The sequence below is a fragment of the Montipora foliosa genome, chromosome 1 (assembly GCF_036669935.1).
Source record: "Montipora foliosa isolate CH-2021 chromosome 1, ASM3666993v2, whole genome shotgun sequence".
Taxonomy (NCBI): domain Eukaryota; kingdom Metazoa; phylum Cnidaria; class Anthozoa; order Scleractinia; family Acroporidae; genus Montipora; species Montipora foliosa.
In genome coordinates, this window is record NC_090869.1 from 13,568,159 (window position 1) to 13,588,908 (window position 20,750).

At 40.7% G+C, this 20,750-nt stretch overlaps 2 protein-coding genes across 2 annotated transcripts; one reads left to right on the forward strand and one right to left on the reverse strand.

Moving 5' to 3' along the window:
* Positions 1 to 1,226: 1,226 nt before the first annotated feature.
* On the forward strand, positions 1,227 to 9,226 carry LOC137987437 (uncharacterized). Its single transcript, XM_068833723.1, has 3 exons — positions 1,227 to 2,452; positions 5,459 to 5,784; positions 8,528 to 9,226. Exons 1-3 carry the CDS (start codon positions 1,298 to 1,300, stop codon positions 8,718 to 8,720), a joined length of 1,674 nt encoding a protein of 557 aa, XP_068689824.1. The 5' UTR covers positions 1,227 to 1,297; the 3' UTR covers positions 8,721 to 9,226.
* Positions 9,227 to 15,001: 5,775 nt separating this feature from the next.
* Positions 15,002 to 18,951, reverse strand: LOC137987292 (inter-alpha-trypsin inhibitor heavy chain H4-like). The gene is made up of 2 exons (XM_068833706.1): positions 18,065 to 18,951; positions 15,002 to 16,347 (listed from the first exon to the last, which is right to left on the reverse strand). Exons 1-2 carry the CDS (start codon positions 18,832 to 18,834, stop codon positions 15,144 to 15,146), a joined length of 1,974 nt encoding a protein of 657 aa, XP_068689807.1. The 5' UTR covers positions 18,835 to 18,951; the 3' UTR covers positions 15,002 to 15,143.
* Between the last annotated feature and the right edge of the window lie 1,799 nt (positions 18,952 to 20,750).

A 20,750-nucleotide genomic window follows, 5' to 3' on the forward strand; every position in this document is an offset into this window, starting at 1 on the left:
GAAAGAGGATTTTGTCCAGAACCATAAGAATCCACTGAATGTGTGCCTCTCCGTTAGAAACCGAATCGTTAATAGCTTTAGCTTTATTATTGAACGCAAGTGCAAGAAGAACAAGTTCTAAGACGAATAAAGGGAATGTTACGCAGCCAACCACAACTCCCATGCAAGGTTGTTGTCTACCCAAAGTTGGTTCATTCGTGCCATGTCCTCTTAGTCGAAAATCAGCATAGCATCGAACAAAATGAAGACAATTCCAATAATGGATACGGCCGAAGGACGGAAAGAGACCTTAACGAGCATGTTGTTTGAATACGTGAAGACATTAATAGAAGCGACCAGAGCCCCAATAAAATAATAATAATAATAATAATAATAATAATAATAATAATAATAATAATAATAATAATAATAATAACGTCTTTATTAAAAGCATCCGATAAAATTACATATCTGATGAACGCAAGAAAGAAGAAAGAACGCAAAAAAAGTTTCTCGTGAAGAGCACAGTGTTGCAAAACCTCTGATCCAAACTCCACAGATGCTAAGGGTAAGGGTGACTAGATAAAACACTCCAGACCTGTGCCACAAGCAAAGATTACTTGGGATGCTGCTATTGTAGTATTGACGTCGTGCTTGGTTTGGCATTCTGGCTGGTGTATACTGAGTAGTTGTTGTCACGGCTCAACATTTCAACAGCTAACATCAACTAGGATGCCGTTCTCACTGTGATTTTCCCGTGAACTTCGTCGGGAATGAATTTAAACATTTCCTTCCTTGTCTTCCTTCTGTTCGTGACAAGCAGAATCATAAACAATGTTGACCTCGAAATGCACCGGAGTGCGTCCGTGTATATAGTCACAGCGGAAGTGAAATCTTTCCCAGAAAAATGAACGATAATAGATTGACAGCTAATGTAATGTTTTCCCGGCTCAGGCTGTTTCGGTTTCGTATTCTTTGTTTTCAAAAACGGTTTGAGGGAACCTAAAAAGGTTTAATTAACATAATTAAGGAATTTTCCTTGACCTGAAAATCTGGATTAGCTTAGCCGGAAAATAAAGCATCGTACTAGTCACACTGAACTACAACCTCGCTCGACATTTGAATATCATAAAAACCGAAATTTGAAGCTTTACGCCTTCATCAACTCATTTCGGTAAAACTTCTATTCTCAGTGACACTAATTATGGCTTGACGTCATTTCCGCCTTTCCCAAAAGCCTTTGGATTTCTATATGTTGAGTTCCGCATGAGCAAGAACCACACATTTCTCGGAGTTGAAGTCGTGTAAAGCCGTTAACATGGAAATGTATTGGGCTAGCGAGCACATATACTTGGTTGAGAACTCTCCATGTCATCCAGCCAGTCAACGAGATCTCAACCAAACCATAAGCGCCTCTCAGTGGATTGTAGCCTCGTACTCGCTGTTGTTTTACGTAGTGCTATTCGTATTGGGAGCTGTTAGCGTATGTTCTCAGACTTGCGTAAAGATTTGCTCTTCCCAGGCAATGCTGATAGTGTTTCTCATCGGCGCTATGATGGACCTCTTGCACGTGTTCACCAATTCACACAACCTTGAACTCAAAATCTACTTCCGTTTAACAGCCGGCTTTCTAATCGGAATAGTGTTTGTGGTTTTTGGCGCTGCATTGTTCTTTTCAAAAGTAGAAGGAGTGGACAACCGGCAGCATACCTTGCAAAAACAACAACCTTCCATGGGATTCGTAGTGGCAGCGATAACGATCCCTTTAGTAATTGTTGAGTGTTTCCTTCTCGCAGCCACCTGGGCTTCGAAGAAACCTGACGATTCAATTGAACCAAACAATCCTTGGTCCCTTATTGTGTCAGACAAGCTAGTCTTTTTACTCCAGAAGATCATTCAGGCGATTACCTATTGCATTGTTCTGAGGTACAAAACATTTTCGGCTCGATACATTGAGAATGCGAAATTTTATTTTAAAATCTTGGCGTTTTTTAACTTTATTGAGTGGGTGGATTCTCAAGTAAACGGAGACAGAGACGTGCAGTTGAGTGGAGAAAACGTGGTTTACAAAGCCTGGTTTGATGTGTTCGTAACATTTTACGAAGCGTTGATCATAGACTATCGGCTCCTGTGCTCCCTTCTTTTCCTCGAGCACGCTTTAGAAGACGCTGACGCTGGGGCGGACAACAACGAAGGCGTTTCGACATCTACATCGACAAGAAGTCTGAACGTGCAAGCAAGAAAACAACGAAACTTTGGCTTACTCGTCGGTTTCACCAGCCTGTCTGCACCGATATTCTGTGCGCTATATTACGTGCCGAAGCTGCATATGCCAGCCTGGGTACACGCATTTTCTATAGCTGTAAATTTGGCAATCATTGGCTTTGGGGTGATCCTTCTGAAAACCGGTGACTTCACGTCTGAGGAAAGGAATTCTACAACTAGGCGGGGACTGGCTGGTGTCAAAATTATGGTACGTAGTTTGTTTCTGTCCAGAAAATATTTTGAACTTCCCATCCTATTGTGATCATCACTCTTGCAAAATGAGGACCAATTTCAAACTATGACTAGTAAGAGCCGAATCAATGTGACAACTTAGCAGTAAAGAAAACATTTCTCAAATCTTTAGGTGATATTCTTTTCGATATGATTAATTACATTCCAAACTGATCCCTCCCACCTTACAAAAATACACAAAACAAATAGGCGGGGGATGTTTTGACGGCTAATATGAAACTCGGAAGCAATGCTTGAGATGTTTTAAGTTCTCTCATTAGCTCCATTTGTTCGTCGTACATGATTACATCATTGTTATCTGTGTCTCTAGAGATTGGTTGCAAACCATGTAACGTTAACAAGCAGTGCCTTTCGAAATATTGGGTTAAGATTATTCCTTCGGTCTATTAGAAACCGAAAAAACCGCTCAAAAATTCATTCAAAAGCGAAAAACCGAAGAGAATTTCGATTAAAACCGAAAACCGAATACAGTTACGAAGTTTACAGACCCGTGGCAAACCCAAAAACCGTAAAACCGACGTTTTTGGGTGAAAAAACCGAAAATCCCAACGCCCCCCTCAATCAGCTGTGCTCTTTTTCACTTTGAATGGCAGTACTTCCGCCGAAATAGCCGATTTCAATAAAGTTCAAAGCACTGGAAACGAGGGGGTGCTCGGACCGTCATTGTAACTTCGTCGGAAATCTTCTGATCTGATAGCTCCCTCACCAAAAATCCGAAAGGAAAGGATAGGAAGGGAATTTTATTTAAGTGTCTAGTCGTTCTAACGCTGGAGCACTAATTGGGGACACTGTAAACTGAAATTAACAATTAATTAACGCAAAGCAGACCTAGACAAAAGGCATCACCTCGAGGCTCTGGGGAATAAACTCATACAAATCCTTACATTTATTCTCCAGAGCCTCAAGATGATGCCTTTTGTTTAGGACTGAATTTTAATATATCGAAAGTGGGCTATTGAAATTGAAAGTGGGCTGCCCCCTAACGGTGGGGAGGGGCAGACCACTAATAACTGAGAGAGGCGAGTTTGCTTAAGAGAAAATGAGGGACAGGGCGTCGCGGGCGTCGACCGAGATTTTGGAAAAAAAAAAAAAGAAAGTTCCCGAGAAGCCCGCTCAGGTGAATTAAGGCCTGGGCCCAGATCCATTTTATGAAAATAAGTGAGGAGTTGGTTTAACTATTGGTTACGGTGCTTTTAAAGGGACATCTATTTCTTCTCTCCTTTTTCGTAAGAGACCAGTCTCTCTTCTCTTATTTTTTAAGGTTGATTTTGTCCGCTGCTCCTTTTCTTTGTGCCGCTCACTTCTTTTTCGCAGCTCATTTTTTCCTGCAGCTCACTTTTTCTTTCGCCTAAAAACCAACTATTAGGCCTAGGGTTAGCCAAATTGAGGGTTTTGGTCTTAGGGGTCCTAAGGGTCGCTATCTTCAATACACCCCTTTTTTTCCCGTTGTTCACCATTTTTTACGGCTTCTCAATAAAAGTATGTGGAAAATAAAAAATTAAATTGAACGGCAGAAAAAAAAAGTGGACAGCAAAAAAAGTACAGGCGAAAAAAAAATTAGCGAGGACAGGAGCCCATCTGGCGAGGAAAAAAACTTGAGCGGCAGAAAAAAAAAGTGGCGGCAAAAAAAGGAGGAGCGGACAAAATCAATATTAGAAAAAAAGAGAAGAGACACTTGTCTCTTACGAAAAAGGAGGGAAGAAATAGATGTTCCTCTAAAAGCACCGTAATTATTGATCCATTTTATATAACACGAAATAACTTTGGGGCATCGTTAGCGATAATAAAGTGTGAAACCTTATTTTAGGATGATATATTATCACGTGACATGTCAAAGTTATTTTAAGCACAGAAATCTCAGCTAAACGGCAACACTTTTTATCATTTTTCTGGTGGCTGGATTTACCTTGAGGATTTTAACACTATTGGGTACATCATTTCTGTACTTGGACATTTCAAAATAATTTGAAATAAATGTCCGAAAAAAGAAATCACTTTCCGTATGGAACCGGGCACTAGTGGAAAATGCCCTAAAGACATATTTAACAAAGGCCAAGCACAGTTCGTTTTCTTTTACCATTTTGACTAATCTAATAGTAGCGAAGTGAAATAAATTTAATTAAGCATAAACTGTTGCCATTTTTTGTTTTGAGTTTTGTGGCCGTAACAAGTCGCGTGACCTCATTTGCATACGTCGTCCACATCAATACAAAAACTTTTGTGACGTTATCATTCTGCAAATGTCTTAAGTTGTTATTACTAAATCTTCAGAAGTTAGACCACCCCCTTAATTTTTCGTGCAGTAATTTGGGCCAGTTTGGGGCCCATGCCCTAATTTACTTGAGCGAGACTCCCGAGGATGACGTCTTACGTACTCTTCTCTGACATCGTGTAATGGCGGCTGTTAAATATAATACCAATTTCCTTGCTTCTAAAACCAGATTTCGTACAATACAATATAATACAAGCTAATGCAATACAATACAATACAATACAATGCAATACAATGTAATGCAATACAATGCATGCTTAATTGACCACTCCCCATTGGGTCTCTCAGGGCCAATGAAACATAGTCAACGAAACGACAAAACAGAACAACAACAACAACAACAACAACAACAACAACTGTTAAGAATCCCGGCTGGCCGGAGGCAAACCCGTTGGCTAATTAAAAGTTTGTAAATAGCCCACGGTTTGTATCGTCTACAAACCGTAATTCCACCCGGGACGCCATTTTGCATTCTTTTGGCTTTGCGTACGCGTCTGGAAACAGATTTCCGTTTTCGTGACATCTAAAAATAACTTAACTTAAATTAGGAAATCTCAAGGGCTAGACTGGGCAACTCTCTCTCGGTCTTGATGGGGCTGAATACAATGAATATACAACTGAACCTTTTATCCATACCAACTGCTTAACCCGTAACATGAGAGAACACTTTCAATTGATATCTTTTGGCAGGTTTCCTGTTTGGGTGCTGTAGGATTTATTTGCTGGTTATTGAAAGCAACCATCGCTGGCTACTGGGCAGTTACCGCGCATGAAAGAACAGATATAGATGACCCTTCGTACTTTGCATGGGTTGCACCAAAGTTTAGTATCCGGGGCTTTACCACCGCTTTCCTGATTTACTTATTTCTGAAGTTGGAAACACTTGTTACTCCACTGAAGAATCGTCACGTTACGCTTAATCACTTCCTCGTACCCGCGGTGACTCTGATGATATTGGGAACCTTCTTGGAATGCCTAATTGATCAGTATATGGGACCTTTGGATAGCCGACTAAGGTTTGTTAGAGTGGTACTATGATCCAAAAAGCAAATTTTTTCTTTCTTTGGATTTCAAAACTGTGTTAACTAAACGCTGAGCGACTCAACTTTTAAAAGCCTTAATTTTAATAAGACAATTTTTTTTCACAAAATTTCCCATTTTCTTTAATGGTCCGCCATTGCTAACTTTAAGTTCTTGAGAGAACTGGATAGAGGAGAAATTGACGTCAAAGACTCACTAGTCTAAGAATGCAATGCGTTTGTACGCTACAGAATTAATATGCCGCGCAGAAGTTTTTTTTAAACTCGTGTTGTGCATACGTAATAAACTGCGTTTACATGCTGAAATTTTAAACTAGAGAGCCTTTGACGTCACTTTTCCCTGGATCTAACCCTCTGAGGTCAGTTTTGAACGTGAGTAATGTTGGACCGTGAAGTCCAAAACTTACATCCAAAGTAAACGGCCTTTGAATGAAAATCAAAGCTTAAAATTTTGCCAGACAGGTGCCCCTGTGACGAAAATCTCAAGTCTTACATTTCTTCGGATTTCAAAACTATCTTAACTAAACACTAAGCTACCAAAGTTCTTAGCCTTGACTTCAAAAAGACACCTGTTTACTTTAACTGGAATTTTCCTCTTCAAGGGTCTGCCAGTACTAACATTAAGTTCTTGAGAGAGCTGGATCGAGGAGAAAATGACGTCAAAGGCTCACTAGTTTAAGCATGTAATGCGTGTGTACGCCACATAATTAATATGCGGCACGCGAATTTTGGGCTTTCATACTTTTAAACTCGCTATTGCATATATAACAAGCTGTATTCACGCCTGAAAATGTAAGCTGGTGCCTTAGACGTCACTTTTCCCACTTTTCCCTGAATCTAACCCTCTGATAGGCCCAATCGGTCAGTTTTGAACGTGAGTAGTGGCGGACCGAAAAATATAAAACTTAAGCACAAAGTAAACGGCCTTTGGACAAAAATCAAAGCTCAAAATTTTGCCAGTCAGTTGTTAAGCAAATACACTTTCAAAATCTGAAGAAAAAAAGGAAGTTATTTTTTTTTAAATCACAGGGGCACTTTAAGCAAGCACACTCAAAATCTGAAGAAAAAAAAGGAAGTGTTTTTAATTTTGGTATCATAGTACCATCTTAAAAAAATACAAGTTAAGGAATTTTTGAAGGTAACGTTAGCCCAATACGATTACAGCTGCACTCTACGATGTACAGAATCGCAAAATCAACCAACCAACTTACGAAGCGACAGTTTATTAGGCGTTGGCGGGGCTTTATATAGAAGTGACTTGATGGTATACACCTACGCAGTTAAATTTAACTCATGTATAGCTTTGGACACTTGTATTGAGTACTGTAACTACAGATGACTTTTAAATCACGTATAGCAATGGACACTTGTATTGAGCTCTGTAACTATTCGCTAAAACACAATGGTCATTTCATCTCAATACATATTTATTTATTTATTTATTTATTTTTTAATTTACTGATTAAGTATGAATACATACATGGTGGAATCAAGAGTAGGAAATAGGTCCCCTACGAGGTTAACCACCACTTTACCCTCCCAACCATGATACACCACAGAAGACAGACCACAACACCGGGAACTACATGCCCTACTCTTTGCGACAAGCGTGCGGGTTGTTTTACGTCCCACAGGATTATGAACATTGAAGGGTTGTGAGACGGGACCTCCGGCTTATCGTCCTTATTCAAGAAGACTAGAGAGTCTAACCATTTGCAGATGTAATTACAAAGGCAGCACTTTCTCCTCAGTTATTTAAAGACCCTGAGGGTTGGTCCGGCCGGAGTTGAACTCACGACCTCCCGCGTGACAGCCCGGTGCTCAACCAAATGAGCCACCGGTGAGCGGTAACTATTCGCTAAAACACAATGGTCATTTCATCTCATTACATATCGTTTTCTACGTTTTATTTTCTTTTGTTACACGATTTTCTGCGTTTTATGTCACTGGGCAGAGGTACTAAGCAAAGTCAGTTGAACAATTTGCCTCAAAGGCGGTATAACGTAACAAAATTTTGAGCAATAGCGATGACATCGTTGACGTCACCTATTGTCATTAATGTGCCAACCAGAGCCTCACTGGCTGTCGCAATAAATTAAGGGTCTTTTGTTTCTGTGGTTGGCACATTTGAATTACAAAAGCAATTTTTGTTAACAGATATCTTCCCTATGCGCAGTCAGATGAAAAGAAGAAACTTCACTTCCGGTATCCTACCAATGCCTTCCAACCTCGTCCCTAGGGTCTTCTCGGCGTTCAACTCCCTTCGAGCCACCATATTAAAAGTCGAGAAGACCCTGGGGACGAGGAGGTTGCTTGCTAACAAAACCGTGTGCATTAAAATCCCTTTACCTTCGTCCGTTCTGTTGTTTCGTGTTTCCCACGGTGTTGTTTTTCAGCTTGGAAATGTCTTTTCTGGCAATTTTGTAGAACCTTATAACATATGCCTCCCACCCCCTCCCCAGCTACGATATAAGCCTATGAAAGTCTGCGCCGGACAATACGAGAAGAGGTAGAACTTTGATGCCGTACGTAACTATGTGGGATATGTAACACAAAATGAAGCTCTGGAACAGGACTAATTATTTGCAGTCGATTTCAGAAAACTACAGTACGTTATTTATCGCAAAATGGCCTCTAAATGATGTAACAGTCGATCTTAAATGAAACGCGTTTTCTTTCCTGCACGTGAATTCTAATGTACAGCTTTGCTTCTCCCTAGGTGTGAAATCCATGATTTAAGTTTGAGGATTTTGTTTGATGCTGGGCCAGCCATGTCCCTGGGATTCCTCATCCACGTGTTTTTGCACTTTGTCATCATTGCGTCAAAGATTGCCAAACAACCTGACAACGATGGACAAAATAATAACAGAATTCCAAACTACGGTTCTTTCATACCAACCTTGATAATGTAGCATGTTAAATTGAAGCAAGAGTATGATGATCGCTGGTAAACACTAGACGACGGAAAAGAGTTAGCATTTGTTTGCTTATTTTGTGATCTATGACAAATAAAAGTTCGGAGCATCATGATATCGGAGTTCACACGGACTCGTTGGTTAGCTCATGCGCGCGACACATCTGAAGTATGGTTTGGAGATGATAAACGACACAGAATGTTATATTTCAGACTCGAGGAGTCCACCTGAAGCCTTTTTCGCAGAAAGGCACCCTTCCCCCCAACCCCCGCTCGCAAAAAAAGGGAAAAGTACGAGGCGAAGAGTCTATAGGACAAAAGCAAATCACCGGAAAAAGAGACTGAGTTGTTGACCCGTTTTTTCTTCTTAACCACTTTAGCAATCAATTTCACAGTTTCCACTCACTTACTCTGTGTCTGATATATTGTCTCAGTACATGATCTTATATCTTGGATTGATAACCAAGATTGACGAGAATTCTAAATCAATAAAGGTTAATTTGACTTTACTGATTTCATTGTCTTTTCGATTAACATTTGTATGAGATTTTTGTAATAAAACTGTTCTCGTTTGCTTTGTTTAAAAGATTGCAAGGTTACTTCCGTGGCCGCGCCTCTGAATAACGAAACTTTAATTAATGATCGGATCATGGCGATTTGCAAGCGAAAGTCAACCTAACTCTCCCGAGTATTCTAATCGGAGAACTCGACAGTGTTCGGTTGACTTTCGTATCATGTGCTGTTTGACCTATATTGGAGGACAACCGAAAAAGCCATTTAAGCTGTTTTCACTATCCTTGCTATCTACAATTTAACGCTATTTTTAGATATTTATAGTTTTCTGTTAATAACGCCTGTCTAGAAATACCCGTGGGGATTTTTCAATAGCGTTGATATGAATGTCTTTCGGAGATTTTCGATTCGATTGTAATGTCCTACAGGACACTGACTAGTTATTTAAGAAACTTGATAGGGTGAGAAATAATTTAAGGCGGTGATAGTTCTTCGCAATTTGCACACCCCTCGGTTTCAAACGTCGGAGGTTGTAAATCAAAGCCGTTCTAATTTGTTGCTTGAGTCAGCGGTATCAAGGAGAGGTTCGTCATACACTGGGCATTGGTTTCGTAGCCTTCTCATCTTGCAAGCTTGATGAACTAACGCTCGGCAGAGCCTGTTTAATTATCGGTTGAATGCTTGGCAATGGTTTGCTGACTTGAATCTTCGTGTGAATTCGTTTCACGTTCGGCCGAGTGTTTTGTGCCTCTTTTATTTTCTTGGCCGTGGATACTGTGGGCAGGTTAGACCCCGTGGATTCCTGAAAGGGCTGGATGTTTGGAAAAGCTGGTTTCACGGTCAAAATCTGGAGATTGTTTCTATCCTTTATTGACGACTGCAACCTAAACTGGTTTATTCTACGATGGCGTTGCGACATAGCTTCAAATGCGCCCTTCAGCAACATGTTTACGGGTAACGGAGCAGAGAAGGATTTTTTTACTCCCGGTTTAAAAATAAAATTGCCTTCGTTTTGCCTCTGACTAAATCTTTGCGGAGGTATTTTCGACTCTTTCCACTTGACGTTCAGTGATCTGTGGTTTCCTATCCATGACGGCTTCGCAAAAGACGGTTCATTATTCTTCGACTGAAGATTGAAAATCACTTCTTTTTCTTGGTAATCACCACTCCTCGATGCTTCTCGTTCTGAAAACTGCTGAATTGGCTTCTTTTTTGTCGTTAACGGTCGCCGTGGAGAATTCTGAGGAAGCGCATGTTCAAACTTAGGGAAGGTTTCACTCTTTCTGTGTTGAGTGAGTTCTTCCTCCCTGTGATTGGCCTGCACAAGGTTATATGTCACTTGAGGGGGAATTAAGGCTCCTTCCTTAGGTTTTATTGTCATTTTAGACTGTAAAACTGTTTCCCTTCGAACTACTTCTGCGTTAAATTCTGCAATGCGTTGCGTTATTTTCCTCTCCTCAGAGGGGCCCACGTTCCTTTTGGGTTGCTTCACGGGCACGAGTTTTCGTTGGCTTTCTGAATTCTTTGTGTTTATTGAAGATCTCCAAACTGATTGTTGATGCCCTTGAACTTGCTTGAAGCTTGTCGGCTCGAGTTGTGACAGTTCTGGATTTGCTTTAGGTTCAAGACAAGTTGAGACTCTACTGACCCCTTCAATATTAATTGGTTTTAGACTTGGGCAAATTTCGTTTTTCTTCGCATTCTTGGCTACCTCCTTCCTCTCCGTTTGGGACTCCTTCAGATCTTCCTTTTGTCTACGTGAACCAGATCTTTCCCTTGTCTGCTGTAAAATGGATTGACTGAACAGTTGATTTCCATCTTGCAGTGCGCGTGTCTTGCTCTTCATATCAGTGGTAGTAGGTGTATTTTGAGCACAACTCTTTTCCACAAGGTTTGGTGACGTTTCTTCTTCTATTGTTGGTAGGCGGGCGGGAAGCGCCCATCGAGTAACTCTGCACGTTGTATGAAGCTTCACCACCGTCGGTTGGATACTCGGCGCTCCTCTTTTCTCGCACGGTGAAACTCCCGGAGGGCGTGTTTCTTTCGGGTGAATGCTCGGCAAAACTCGTCTGACTTTTTTCATTCTCATGTATACTTTAGCATCGGGTATCTGTGTAGCATCCTTTTGGAGCGTTTGCAGAATCAGGGACTGTTTCGACCTATCGGCCGTCTTGATGACGCCACGCTCAACCCTCGGCATAGCCAATTCCTCGATCCGTGGAAGGCTAGGAAGAATTATTTTTCCTGAAAAAGGAGACTTTTGCTCTTCCCTCCCATTTTTAGTTGGACTATTGGTTGGGCATCGTCTCTTTGTGCACTGAAGACTTGGCAGTGCTTGCTGGACACTTGGTAAGGCTTGGATCACGGTGGGTTGCATAACTGGAAGATTAAGTTTCTCAGCACGACGAAAGCAGGAAGACATGTAAACTTTTGTCTCAGCTTTCCAATTTGAATTGATTTTCTCTTTTTCCTTCTCTGTTAAAGTACTTTGATTTACACTTGGATGCCTTTGCTCCATTTTTTTGATTCCTACTCGCCTTTCACACAAATGATGAAATAGCGAATGTGTTTCGAGTGAAACAACTTGTTTGGTTTAGAACTCTGTGACTTAACATAGCTGTATTGATGACGAAATGCGCGCGCATGACCAGGTGAATACACCTGAGCTTGAGCAAAACATATATTGCTGAAATAATTGAAAGGCGTTTCGATCATCCAACAATACACCTTTTCACGGTTTCGGACGCCATCTTGGTTTAGGAGCAAATGCCGCTTAAATTACAGAGAACGTATGGGATTTTGGCCGAACTCTATACCTCCCCTGGAAAAAGGCAGATTTTTTTAAAGTCATTTTATCAATATCATTTCCTCAACGAAGTGTGCCACCTTTAATTAGAGTATCCGTTCCAGTCATAACCTTCTTAATACTCATAGGGAAACCAATGGCCGACTGCACGAGGTGCACAACGTTATAATTAAAATCGCCTGTCCATCAAACGACAAAAAAGCGAAATGCAAAGGGACCCTTTTGGCAACACCAGGGATTATCCGGGCATCCCTTTAACCTTCTGCTTCACAGGCAAGAACTCAAGAGACGACGCGGTACTGTGTCACACTTGTTTAATTTTTCTTTTCACTCTTACAACAGTTCTTCTTGGTATTCTGTGTACTTTAGCGAGTGGCTCCTCAAAACAAATGCATAATAGAATCGAGAAGAAACGCCTATATAATGTATCAGCGTTCCTGGACCCGGCAACGTATTGCGATTGGTCAGGGAATGAACTAAAGACTTACTGGGCAATAATCCTGGCGGTACCTTTGACCAACTCTGACGGTGTTCCTGAAACGTGGTTATCTACCGAAATACCATACCCGGTTTGGGCAGAAAATCGTTTGAGACCAATCGCAATGGTTGGGACTCAGACTCGCAGTACTCTACTTTCTGGAACGGACGTGATCTGTTGATTAACGAACTTATGGAGTAACAAAAACTAAACAAACAAACAAAAACAAAAAAAAGGCGCCAAATAAGGGCTTAACAAAATTGATCCATAACCTCTGTTAAAGAAAGCCTAAACCAAAATGAAGCCAACACTGGCTTACGGAGTACTGTACCATGGCCTCGATTGATAACACTCGATGTTAACTAGGCGTTTTAACAGTCAAAGCTACTCTAGTTTATCTTTAAGTTATGATGCTAATTTCGATTGCTGCCTTCAAGTTGTAATACTTAAGGCATGTAATTAGGAACTGTTAATTAATGGGACCACACTGTTTATATTTGAGGGCATCACGTACAAGTAGCGCTTGTAATTACATCCTTTTTAGTTTCTTCAGTTAATTATTCCAGGTAGATTAGCCGGCCAAACAATAAATGTTCACCAGTTTGCCGAAACATAATAACAATCAAGTTGTAGTCAGGTCAGTGCAAGTGTCGTAGTTTCCGTGGGAAATGTTGGAATATCTTCGAAAGCTGGCAAGTTATTAAAAATAAATTGCATTTTCCAGCACATGTGCGTCGCCTAGAAACGGCCTGGTCGCTTTGTTGAAAGATCACGTCCTCTGCTGCACTACTGTTTTAAACTCAATAATCAGTATCAGAAACTTCACACGTAAAATGAATTCAAGAACCTTAAAGCGGTGTTCAATTTCCAAACAGTGTTCACACTAAAAGCTACCATTTGCTTTGCACTAGTTGTAATAACTTTATTGTAAAGTCCAGAGTTGAAACTCTCGCTCTCGTTTAGCCAGGAACTCTCATCCACTCTCGGCTACTCTCATTGACTCTCGAGAGCTCTCGTCGAATTTGAACCTGCTCAAATTGTTCATGAGAGTTGGAGAAAGTTTTGTTTCGTTAGCCTGAACTCGATCCAGGCTACGGAAAGTTACGGTCTTTTGTCTTCTCCCAACTGGATAATACGGAGATTAAAGGGAGAGTTTCAGGTCTCTGCGCATGGGCAAACTGTCATGTCAGCCGAATTGATTCCATTGTTATTGAAACAATCGAAAACAATGATGCAAGAAAAGGAAACAATGCCATATAAGTGTAATTACTCTTTGGAATTACTTTTGCAATCATTTCCTTTGTGTTATGAACCTACTGCATGCGAATAGATAACTCGTGCGTAGAATAAAATGTTCGCCCCGTACAATAAATTCGAGGCCAAAATGAAATTTGACATTTCCTGCGTAAACCCGCAGTATCTTCAACCAAATTTGGGCCTTAGTCATTACGTGTATTTGCTGTAATACTCTCAGTGGTTAATGAACATCATACGGTTCAGTACGAGACCGTAAAATTTACAACTGCTAACGCCAAAGCTTGGACATGCGCAAAACCGTGAACCTGCCCCTTTAAGCAAATACGACGGCAACGTCGACAAAAATGCAACTATTTTGCGATTATTTCATAATTCTTTTTCACTTTGTACAACTACGGGAAAAGTATTCCACTTATCGATTCTTAAAAACGGTTTAAGAGTAATTTAACACAGAAAAAATGGTTCATTCTTTGATGCTTACGTTGTCCACGGTTGTTGTTTTCGTAGAGTACGGCGAAGAAATGCGCTGAAATTCGTGACGCACGTACAACACGATTATTTTTCCTTGGTTTGTGGTGATCTTGTTGTCGTAGCCGTCGTCGTTGCTTAAAGGGGCTAGGTCACGCAATTTTAGGCAATTTCATCATTGATCAAATGGTCATAGAATTAACTGAAATAACAAAATAACGGCACAAAACTATAGAAGAACTCAAACAAAACACAGGAAAGCGAAGAAGGGACAAGGATGGACAAAACTGGGGAGGATTGAAGTGGTTTGCATTTGGGTAAATTTGAAAAACGTCGGCCCACCTTTTTTCAAATTTATATCAGTTGATATCGAAATGTCATTTAAACAGCTGGGAAATCATTCTCAATTGTTATGTGGCCGTGATTTTGCAAATGAAAGACTCTTGCTCTGCCAATTTGACGTTTAGAGCTCATAACTAACAATTTTAAACAAAATTACCTAAAACAGCGTGACCTAGCCCCTTTAAACTCCCTATTAAGGTTCGAACGAAACGTTCAGTGTTTACTCAGGAAACTGAACACTAGTCGAAGTTTCACACAAAAATGCGAGAGGGAATAGTTAAGCCAGCTATATACTAAAATTATCCAAAATTAATACTTTTCAGTGATAGAATGGGACAGAAGTGTTAACACAATCATATTTGCAATATTCTAAAAAGCTTAGACTGAGCTATAACAAACACAGGTACTGGGACGTTTGATCCAACCTTTTCACAACTCACGGATGCCGGTGAAGGACAAAGGGCGACTGTTTTAATTAGTCAGGCTAAATTACTTCAAGTTTTACTGAACAAATTTCTGACCTTGTAATGAACATGTTGCCTTAAGCTCAGAAGAGTCTAGTTCATGCAAAATTGCATAAGCAAAAATGAGCTAGGAAAAAACAGCAACCACCCTGCGGAAAAATGGCTCCACTTAGCTGCTGATCCGTAGTAAGTTATGTCATTGTCTGCACTTTCAGATAGAACGTTACCCTGGAGGTACGCCTGCGATTGGACAACTACAATGGAGGTGAGGGGTGTGACGAAGTTGTACTTTAGTGAAAGATTCAGCGCCCGAGATTTCAGCCGAATTTTTTCGTTCTCATATTTTGACACCAGCAACTGAACAAGGAGCTCCTTGATTTTCTTATACGCCCACAATCGTTCGGTGAAATCTGTGATTACCACTTGATTAGGAGGGACGGTCAGGTAACTGACGGCCTGTGACAAAGAGTACATGACAGGAACTTTGCCAGCGTGACCAGTAATAGCCACTGTCATCAACTGTGAAAGGGCGGTGGTCTTAAGCTTACCAGAGACAACAAGTTCTGAGCCATTGAAGTAACGGTCAAATGACACAGCCGTGGTATAAGCCTCATCAACTAGTTCTTTAGGATACTGGAAGTCAATTTTCTGTAACAAAGGCGAACTGATCTCGTCAAAAATACCCTCAAGCTGACTGGCGGCATCTTTCTCTGGGTATATCCTTCGAGCGTTTCCCCCGTTTTCGGCAGATAAAGCTATGAGAAAGTCAAAGTCCAGATTAAAGCCGAAGCCAAGAGCGAAAATGGAAGCACCAATTTTATTGGCAGTTGCAACATTAGCCCTGATGTTTAAAGGATTTGTCTCTCCGGCAGTTGGTTGGCCATCTGTAAGAAACAAAACAATGGGCACATTGCTGGTGTCCGTTAACAAATCGAGAGCGTATGATAGAGCACCATTTATGTTTGTGCTTCCTCTTGCATTGACGTAAGTATTTACAAAGTCTTTGGCTTCCGAGACAGAAGCACCATTCGCCAAAGATGCACGTGACTTCCAAGGTTGAACTTCTCCGTTGAACAGTACAATATTAAACAGGTCATCGCTTCGGAGCTGGTCCAACATCGCGTGCATGGCTTCGCGAGTTTGCGTTATCTTCGTACCAGACATTGAGCCGCTAATATCGATTACAAAGACAACATCTTTTGCGAGAGGATTCAAGCCGCTGGGAGAGAAAAAGTGAACAAAGTAGGAACCAAGGACTTGAAGAACTCCAGCGTCGCTTCCATGGCTTACGTCATACCTAAAATTTCAAAGATTCAACCATGAAAACCGTAAACTTAACCTTGTTTGTCGCGAATTTAAATTACTGCGATACCACAAAAAGAGAAAAAAAAAACCCTGTTCAAGATGTCGTTCTCCGTTCCGATTTTTGATTTCCTTTCCAGAAAAATCAGTCATGGCGAGAACATAAATCATGCATTTTGTCAATGTTCATTTTCTGATCAAATAATCAACTCAGTATTTCCATAGAATAAAATAATTTCAGTTAAATAGCATTGCAGTGGTAATATGGTAATATACACACATACTCACATGTTTTCACAAGGTTATGAAAGGGGAACTAAGTAGGAAGTTACTAAAGGAAGTCATGAAAAATTAAAACAAGGTAGGGCTGGGCATTATGTAAAATGTCATTTGCGCAGTCTTAATGTGTCCATCAACGTTTAGTAATTTTCAGCCCAGACTATTGCATTTCTAGCTTTACGATTGGCTGAAAAACTCAGACTATGAGGCAATAGTCGAAGTTTTACGTCATATGGAAAATAGTGAGCCAAGATGCTCTTTCCGGACGCTTTGTAAAATTGTGGAAATAAAAATCGGCGGCAAAACCCGGTTTGAGAATTTACTAAAACAATTATTCCATTCGCCCTTGTTGGATATGAAGTGATTATAACCAACTCGCGCTACGCGCTCGTTGGTTATTTTATCACTTCATATCCAACTCGGGCTCATGGAATAATTGTTATATATCTGTAGCTATTTGGTCCTTGAAATCTAATAACAAATTCACCATAAATATTTTCACTCAGGGAAGGTACCATGACTGTTTAGCTTCATATTTTGTTCTATTATGATGTCACCCACTTGAGAATAAGATATCAGAGACATGAGGTAATAAACAATATTTCTTAACCTTTACATAAAAAAAATGTGTTATGATTTGAGTCATAGATGATGAAGTTCAATATCATTCAAATTTGCTTACTTGAAGATGTGGATGAATATTGCTGACTTGAAAATGTCAAGGGGTAAATAGTTTTGCTTTTTTTCGTAGAATAAAAGGAGGTTGGAGTATCGTTGGATAAGTGTTACCTATGGCAATTAAAATAATATCATGTTTCTGATCTGATTGGTCAATCACAAATGCATCAATGGGCTACAGAGTGCAATATGGAAGTTGCTGTGGAAACCCAGTGATGAAGTGGTACGATGAATGAGTAAAAAACAAAGGTATGAACTTGATCATGCATTTCATGATTTATGGTCACTTATGATCTTTTGAAAGTTCTCAAACAGCACTTGCCTTGAGAATTTTTCAAACACCACTCCTGCCCATAAGTCACAAAATGCACTTACATTCATTCTATTGCTTAAACAAAGGACAAATCAAAACTTAGTAGAGAAGAAATAAAATGATCCTTGACAATCCCCTGTCCTGTCCAACACCACTGCCATTCCTGATTTTACATTTGCAAACAAATTAAATTACTGAAAGCTCAATTGTAAACACTACGTTCGACAAAAGATTCGTTCCCAACGAAAAAAAAAGATATCAAGTTGCTACAAAGTCTTTTCATGCCAGTAAAACTCTGGCTTCTTGAGTTTTCGATTTATGCTTGACTGCCTGTCGAATTCTCTGAATGTCAAGTAACTAATTAACATATCATGCTACAATGCACTTCACCCGGAAATACCATGAACCACATACCTCCTAAATTATCATATTGTTTACCAACCTGACAATAAAATCTCCGAATATTCCATTGGCACCCACTCTTCTCTGCTCTTCTTCGCTTGGACTGTATTCGATGTGCACCGATTTCTGTGAGTTATGCTGCACTGTGACGTCCAGCGGATTTCCCAACTCGACCTTGTCGCTCGGATCGTTGCGAATTTTCATCACATCGACAAAGCTCAAGATTTGAGGCTCATCAATATCGACTACAACCTCGAGGAGAGGAATAATCAGTTTCGGTCGAACACTTATCACTTGTTCGTAATATCCCTTTTTCCGTTCCAAAAGCTGTTGATAATTCAAACGAAATTCTGCGGCACTTTGGGGTGCAACATTAAAAGCGATCTCAAATGTATCCATGCCTCTAATACTCCCTTTGCTTGACTGGCTCACCAAACCTGTGTTCAAACTGTTGTTTTTTGCTTTTGAGTACTCGGCCGTCGCAACACTTTTCTCTTTCACCATGCCAACGTAGACGTTTCCATCGACCACCATTGAAAAGTTCGAAATAAATGCTGTCTCGGGAAGGTGGACAGCGAACCTTGCTTCCTTGCTTCGACTCGAGTTGTTCTCCATGGTGCTTGTAACCAATGTGTTTGCAAACCGTGAAGATATTTTGGAAGTTATCTGCAATCTCAGCGGTGTTAGAACATTATCTTGCGCACTTCTCGGAGCCCGATTTGAACGAGGGGCAAAGTCAGCGGTGAAGTCTTTTGGACTCGCTAAGAGGGCGAAGTTCAAAAGGACAAAGATGTAGAAGCAATACTCCATTTTGCGTCCGGCCAGCAAAGTGATGACTGTTTGTTATACTCTTACCGCAGACTCTTTTGTGCTCAGTTTTTGTCTGCTTCACGGTTTCCCGCTTTCAACCAATCAGAGATCGTGATCAATATCGTTGCGAAAGTTCAGGCAGCGTTTACACGAACGCGGTTTCATTTGTAACCGCATCGTTTTCGATGCGGTTACACCTTCGGTTTACACGAACACCGAACGCGACTGCCTAGAGAGGAGCGTTTTTAAAACAATGCGATCTCATCTGTGGACTAAACAGCGAAACCGCATCATGAATAAGGTTACTATTTTGGCGGGAAATTTGCATTGTTCAATTAAAAATCGGTCGGTACAAAGCAGACTGCAGACAGCAGACCAGGGGTAAAATGCAGACTGAGGTTATAACGTAACAGACCTAAAACAATATTTAGGCTTAACTGTTAGCATTTCTAATGGGTTTGGGCTTTGTCAACAGTGAATTATGACCTCAGTCTGCATTTTACCCCCTGTCTGCAGTCTGCAGTCTGCAGTCTGCAGTCTGCGTTTCACACTGACCGAATTCAAAATAGTGAATTTAGCACGTAGTGCAGCGCTTGCTTATAACATTTCTGGCGAAAACGGTTCCGTGTAAACATTAACACTTCCCAACCGCATCGATATTTTGACACGGTTTCGAAGTCATGAAACCGTGTCGATGTGAAACCGCGTTCGTGTAAACGATGCATCAGTGGATGTTATTGGCTGCCTTCGCATTGGGATTTAAGTCTAGTATAACAGCGGTATAAATATATCTGATTTACGTTATACTGTTAACACCTTTTTTCGCCATTTTCTTCACCTATAACGTGGCTGCGATCATGGAATGACACGAATAATGTAGTACGGGTAGGAGGCATACGTGTCCTTCAGAATACTGCGGTTTCCGGTCCTTTAAATTTTTCTGATTGGTTCAAAAGCAATTGAGTTCGGTGGAAACACTTCTGTACCATGCTCTTGAGTGTGGTATTTCCTTTCTAGATGTTGCGTTACCTGAGCAACAAACACTTACACACCAGAACTACAAAAAGGGTCGGTCGCCATGACTGAAAACACTAAAAACACCGAAATACCCCGGTTCTTAACCCTAATGACGTGAGAGTAAGTCATGTGACGGAGTCAGAGTCATGAGCCGCGAGAGAGCCGCAGACGAGTCGCGAAACGGCGGGAAGAGAACAACCTCTGGTTACCTTGGACTTGAATCTCACTTTCATAAATGCACATGTCAGGGTCAGAATCTGACCCAGTCAGGCTCGGATTGGTCGATATTGTTACACGCACGCAAATCAATATGATTGGTTTGTTTGATTGGTAATAACGGGGGGACGCGTGATTGCTCAAGTTGCCATTGGCCCCTTTTTGCAATTATCAATTTGACGCGTCCGGACAGTTGGCGTCTGCATGAAGTGAGATTCAAGTCCAAGGTAACCAGAGGTTTTTCTCTTCTGGCCGCTTCGTGACTCGTCTTCTCCGCTTTGCAGCTCTCTCCTCACGGCTCAAAAAAAAAACCTCTGGGACCAGGGTATGGCACGAAAGGCGACAATTCGGAAATTCAAATTGCTGTATTTTCGAAACGAAAGACGTCATGGTACTCAAAACTTGACAGAGGGTTTTATTATTTCGAGGTAAATAGGTACAATAGGTACACATGTATTTTCATACAATCCTTTGCAATGCTACAGCTAAAGAAAATAAAACGTGTGCAAATGCAATGTAAAGGTGATCACATTTGCCTTAGAATGACACACAGTAAATTACAATAGTCACTTTTAAAATAATACCTAAGTGAGCTTTGCATTGTATGAAAATGTATCTTTACCAAAATTAAACTGCCTAATTAACAAACGTGAAACAATTTCCATTATATTAAAGTCAAATCT

What these genes read in the sequence shown, in the direction of transcription:
- LOC137987437 (XM_068833723.1), top strand. Translation starts at nt 1,298, where the DNA reads ATGGAAATGTATTGGGCTAGCGAGCACATATACTTGGTTGAGAACTCT. An exon ending in TGGCTGGTGTCAAAATTATG is followed by an intron (nt 2,453 to 5,458) that starts GTACGTAGTTTG and finishes ATCTTTTGGCAG; the next exon opens with GTTTCCTGTTTGGGTGCTGT. An exon ending in CCTTTGGATAGCCGACTAAG is followed by an intron (nt 5,785 to 8,527) that starts GTTTGTTAGAGT and finishes GCTTCTCCCTAG; the next exon opens with GTGTGAAATCCATGATTTAA.
- LOC137987292 (XM_068833706.1), bottom strand. Translation starts at nt 18,834, where the DNA reads ATGGAGTATTGCTTCTACATCTTTGTCCTTTTGAACTTCGCCCTCTTA. An exon ending in TTCGGAGATTTTATTGTCAG is followed by an intron (nt 16,348 to 18,064) that starts GTTGGTAAACAA and finishes TTGAAATTTTAG; the next exon opens with GTATGACGTAAGCCATGGAA.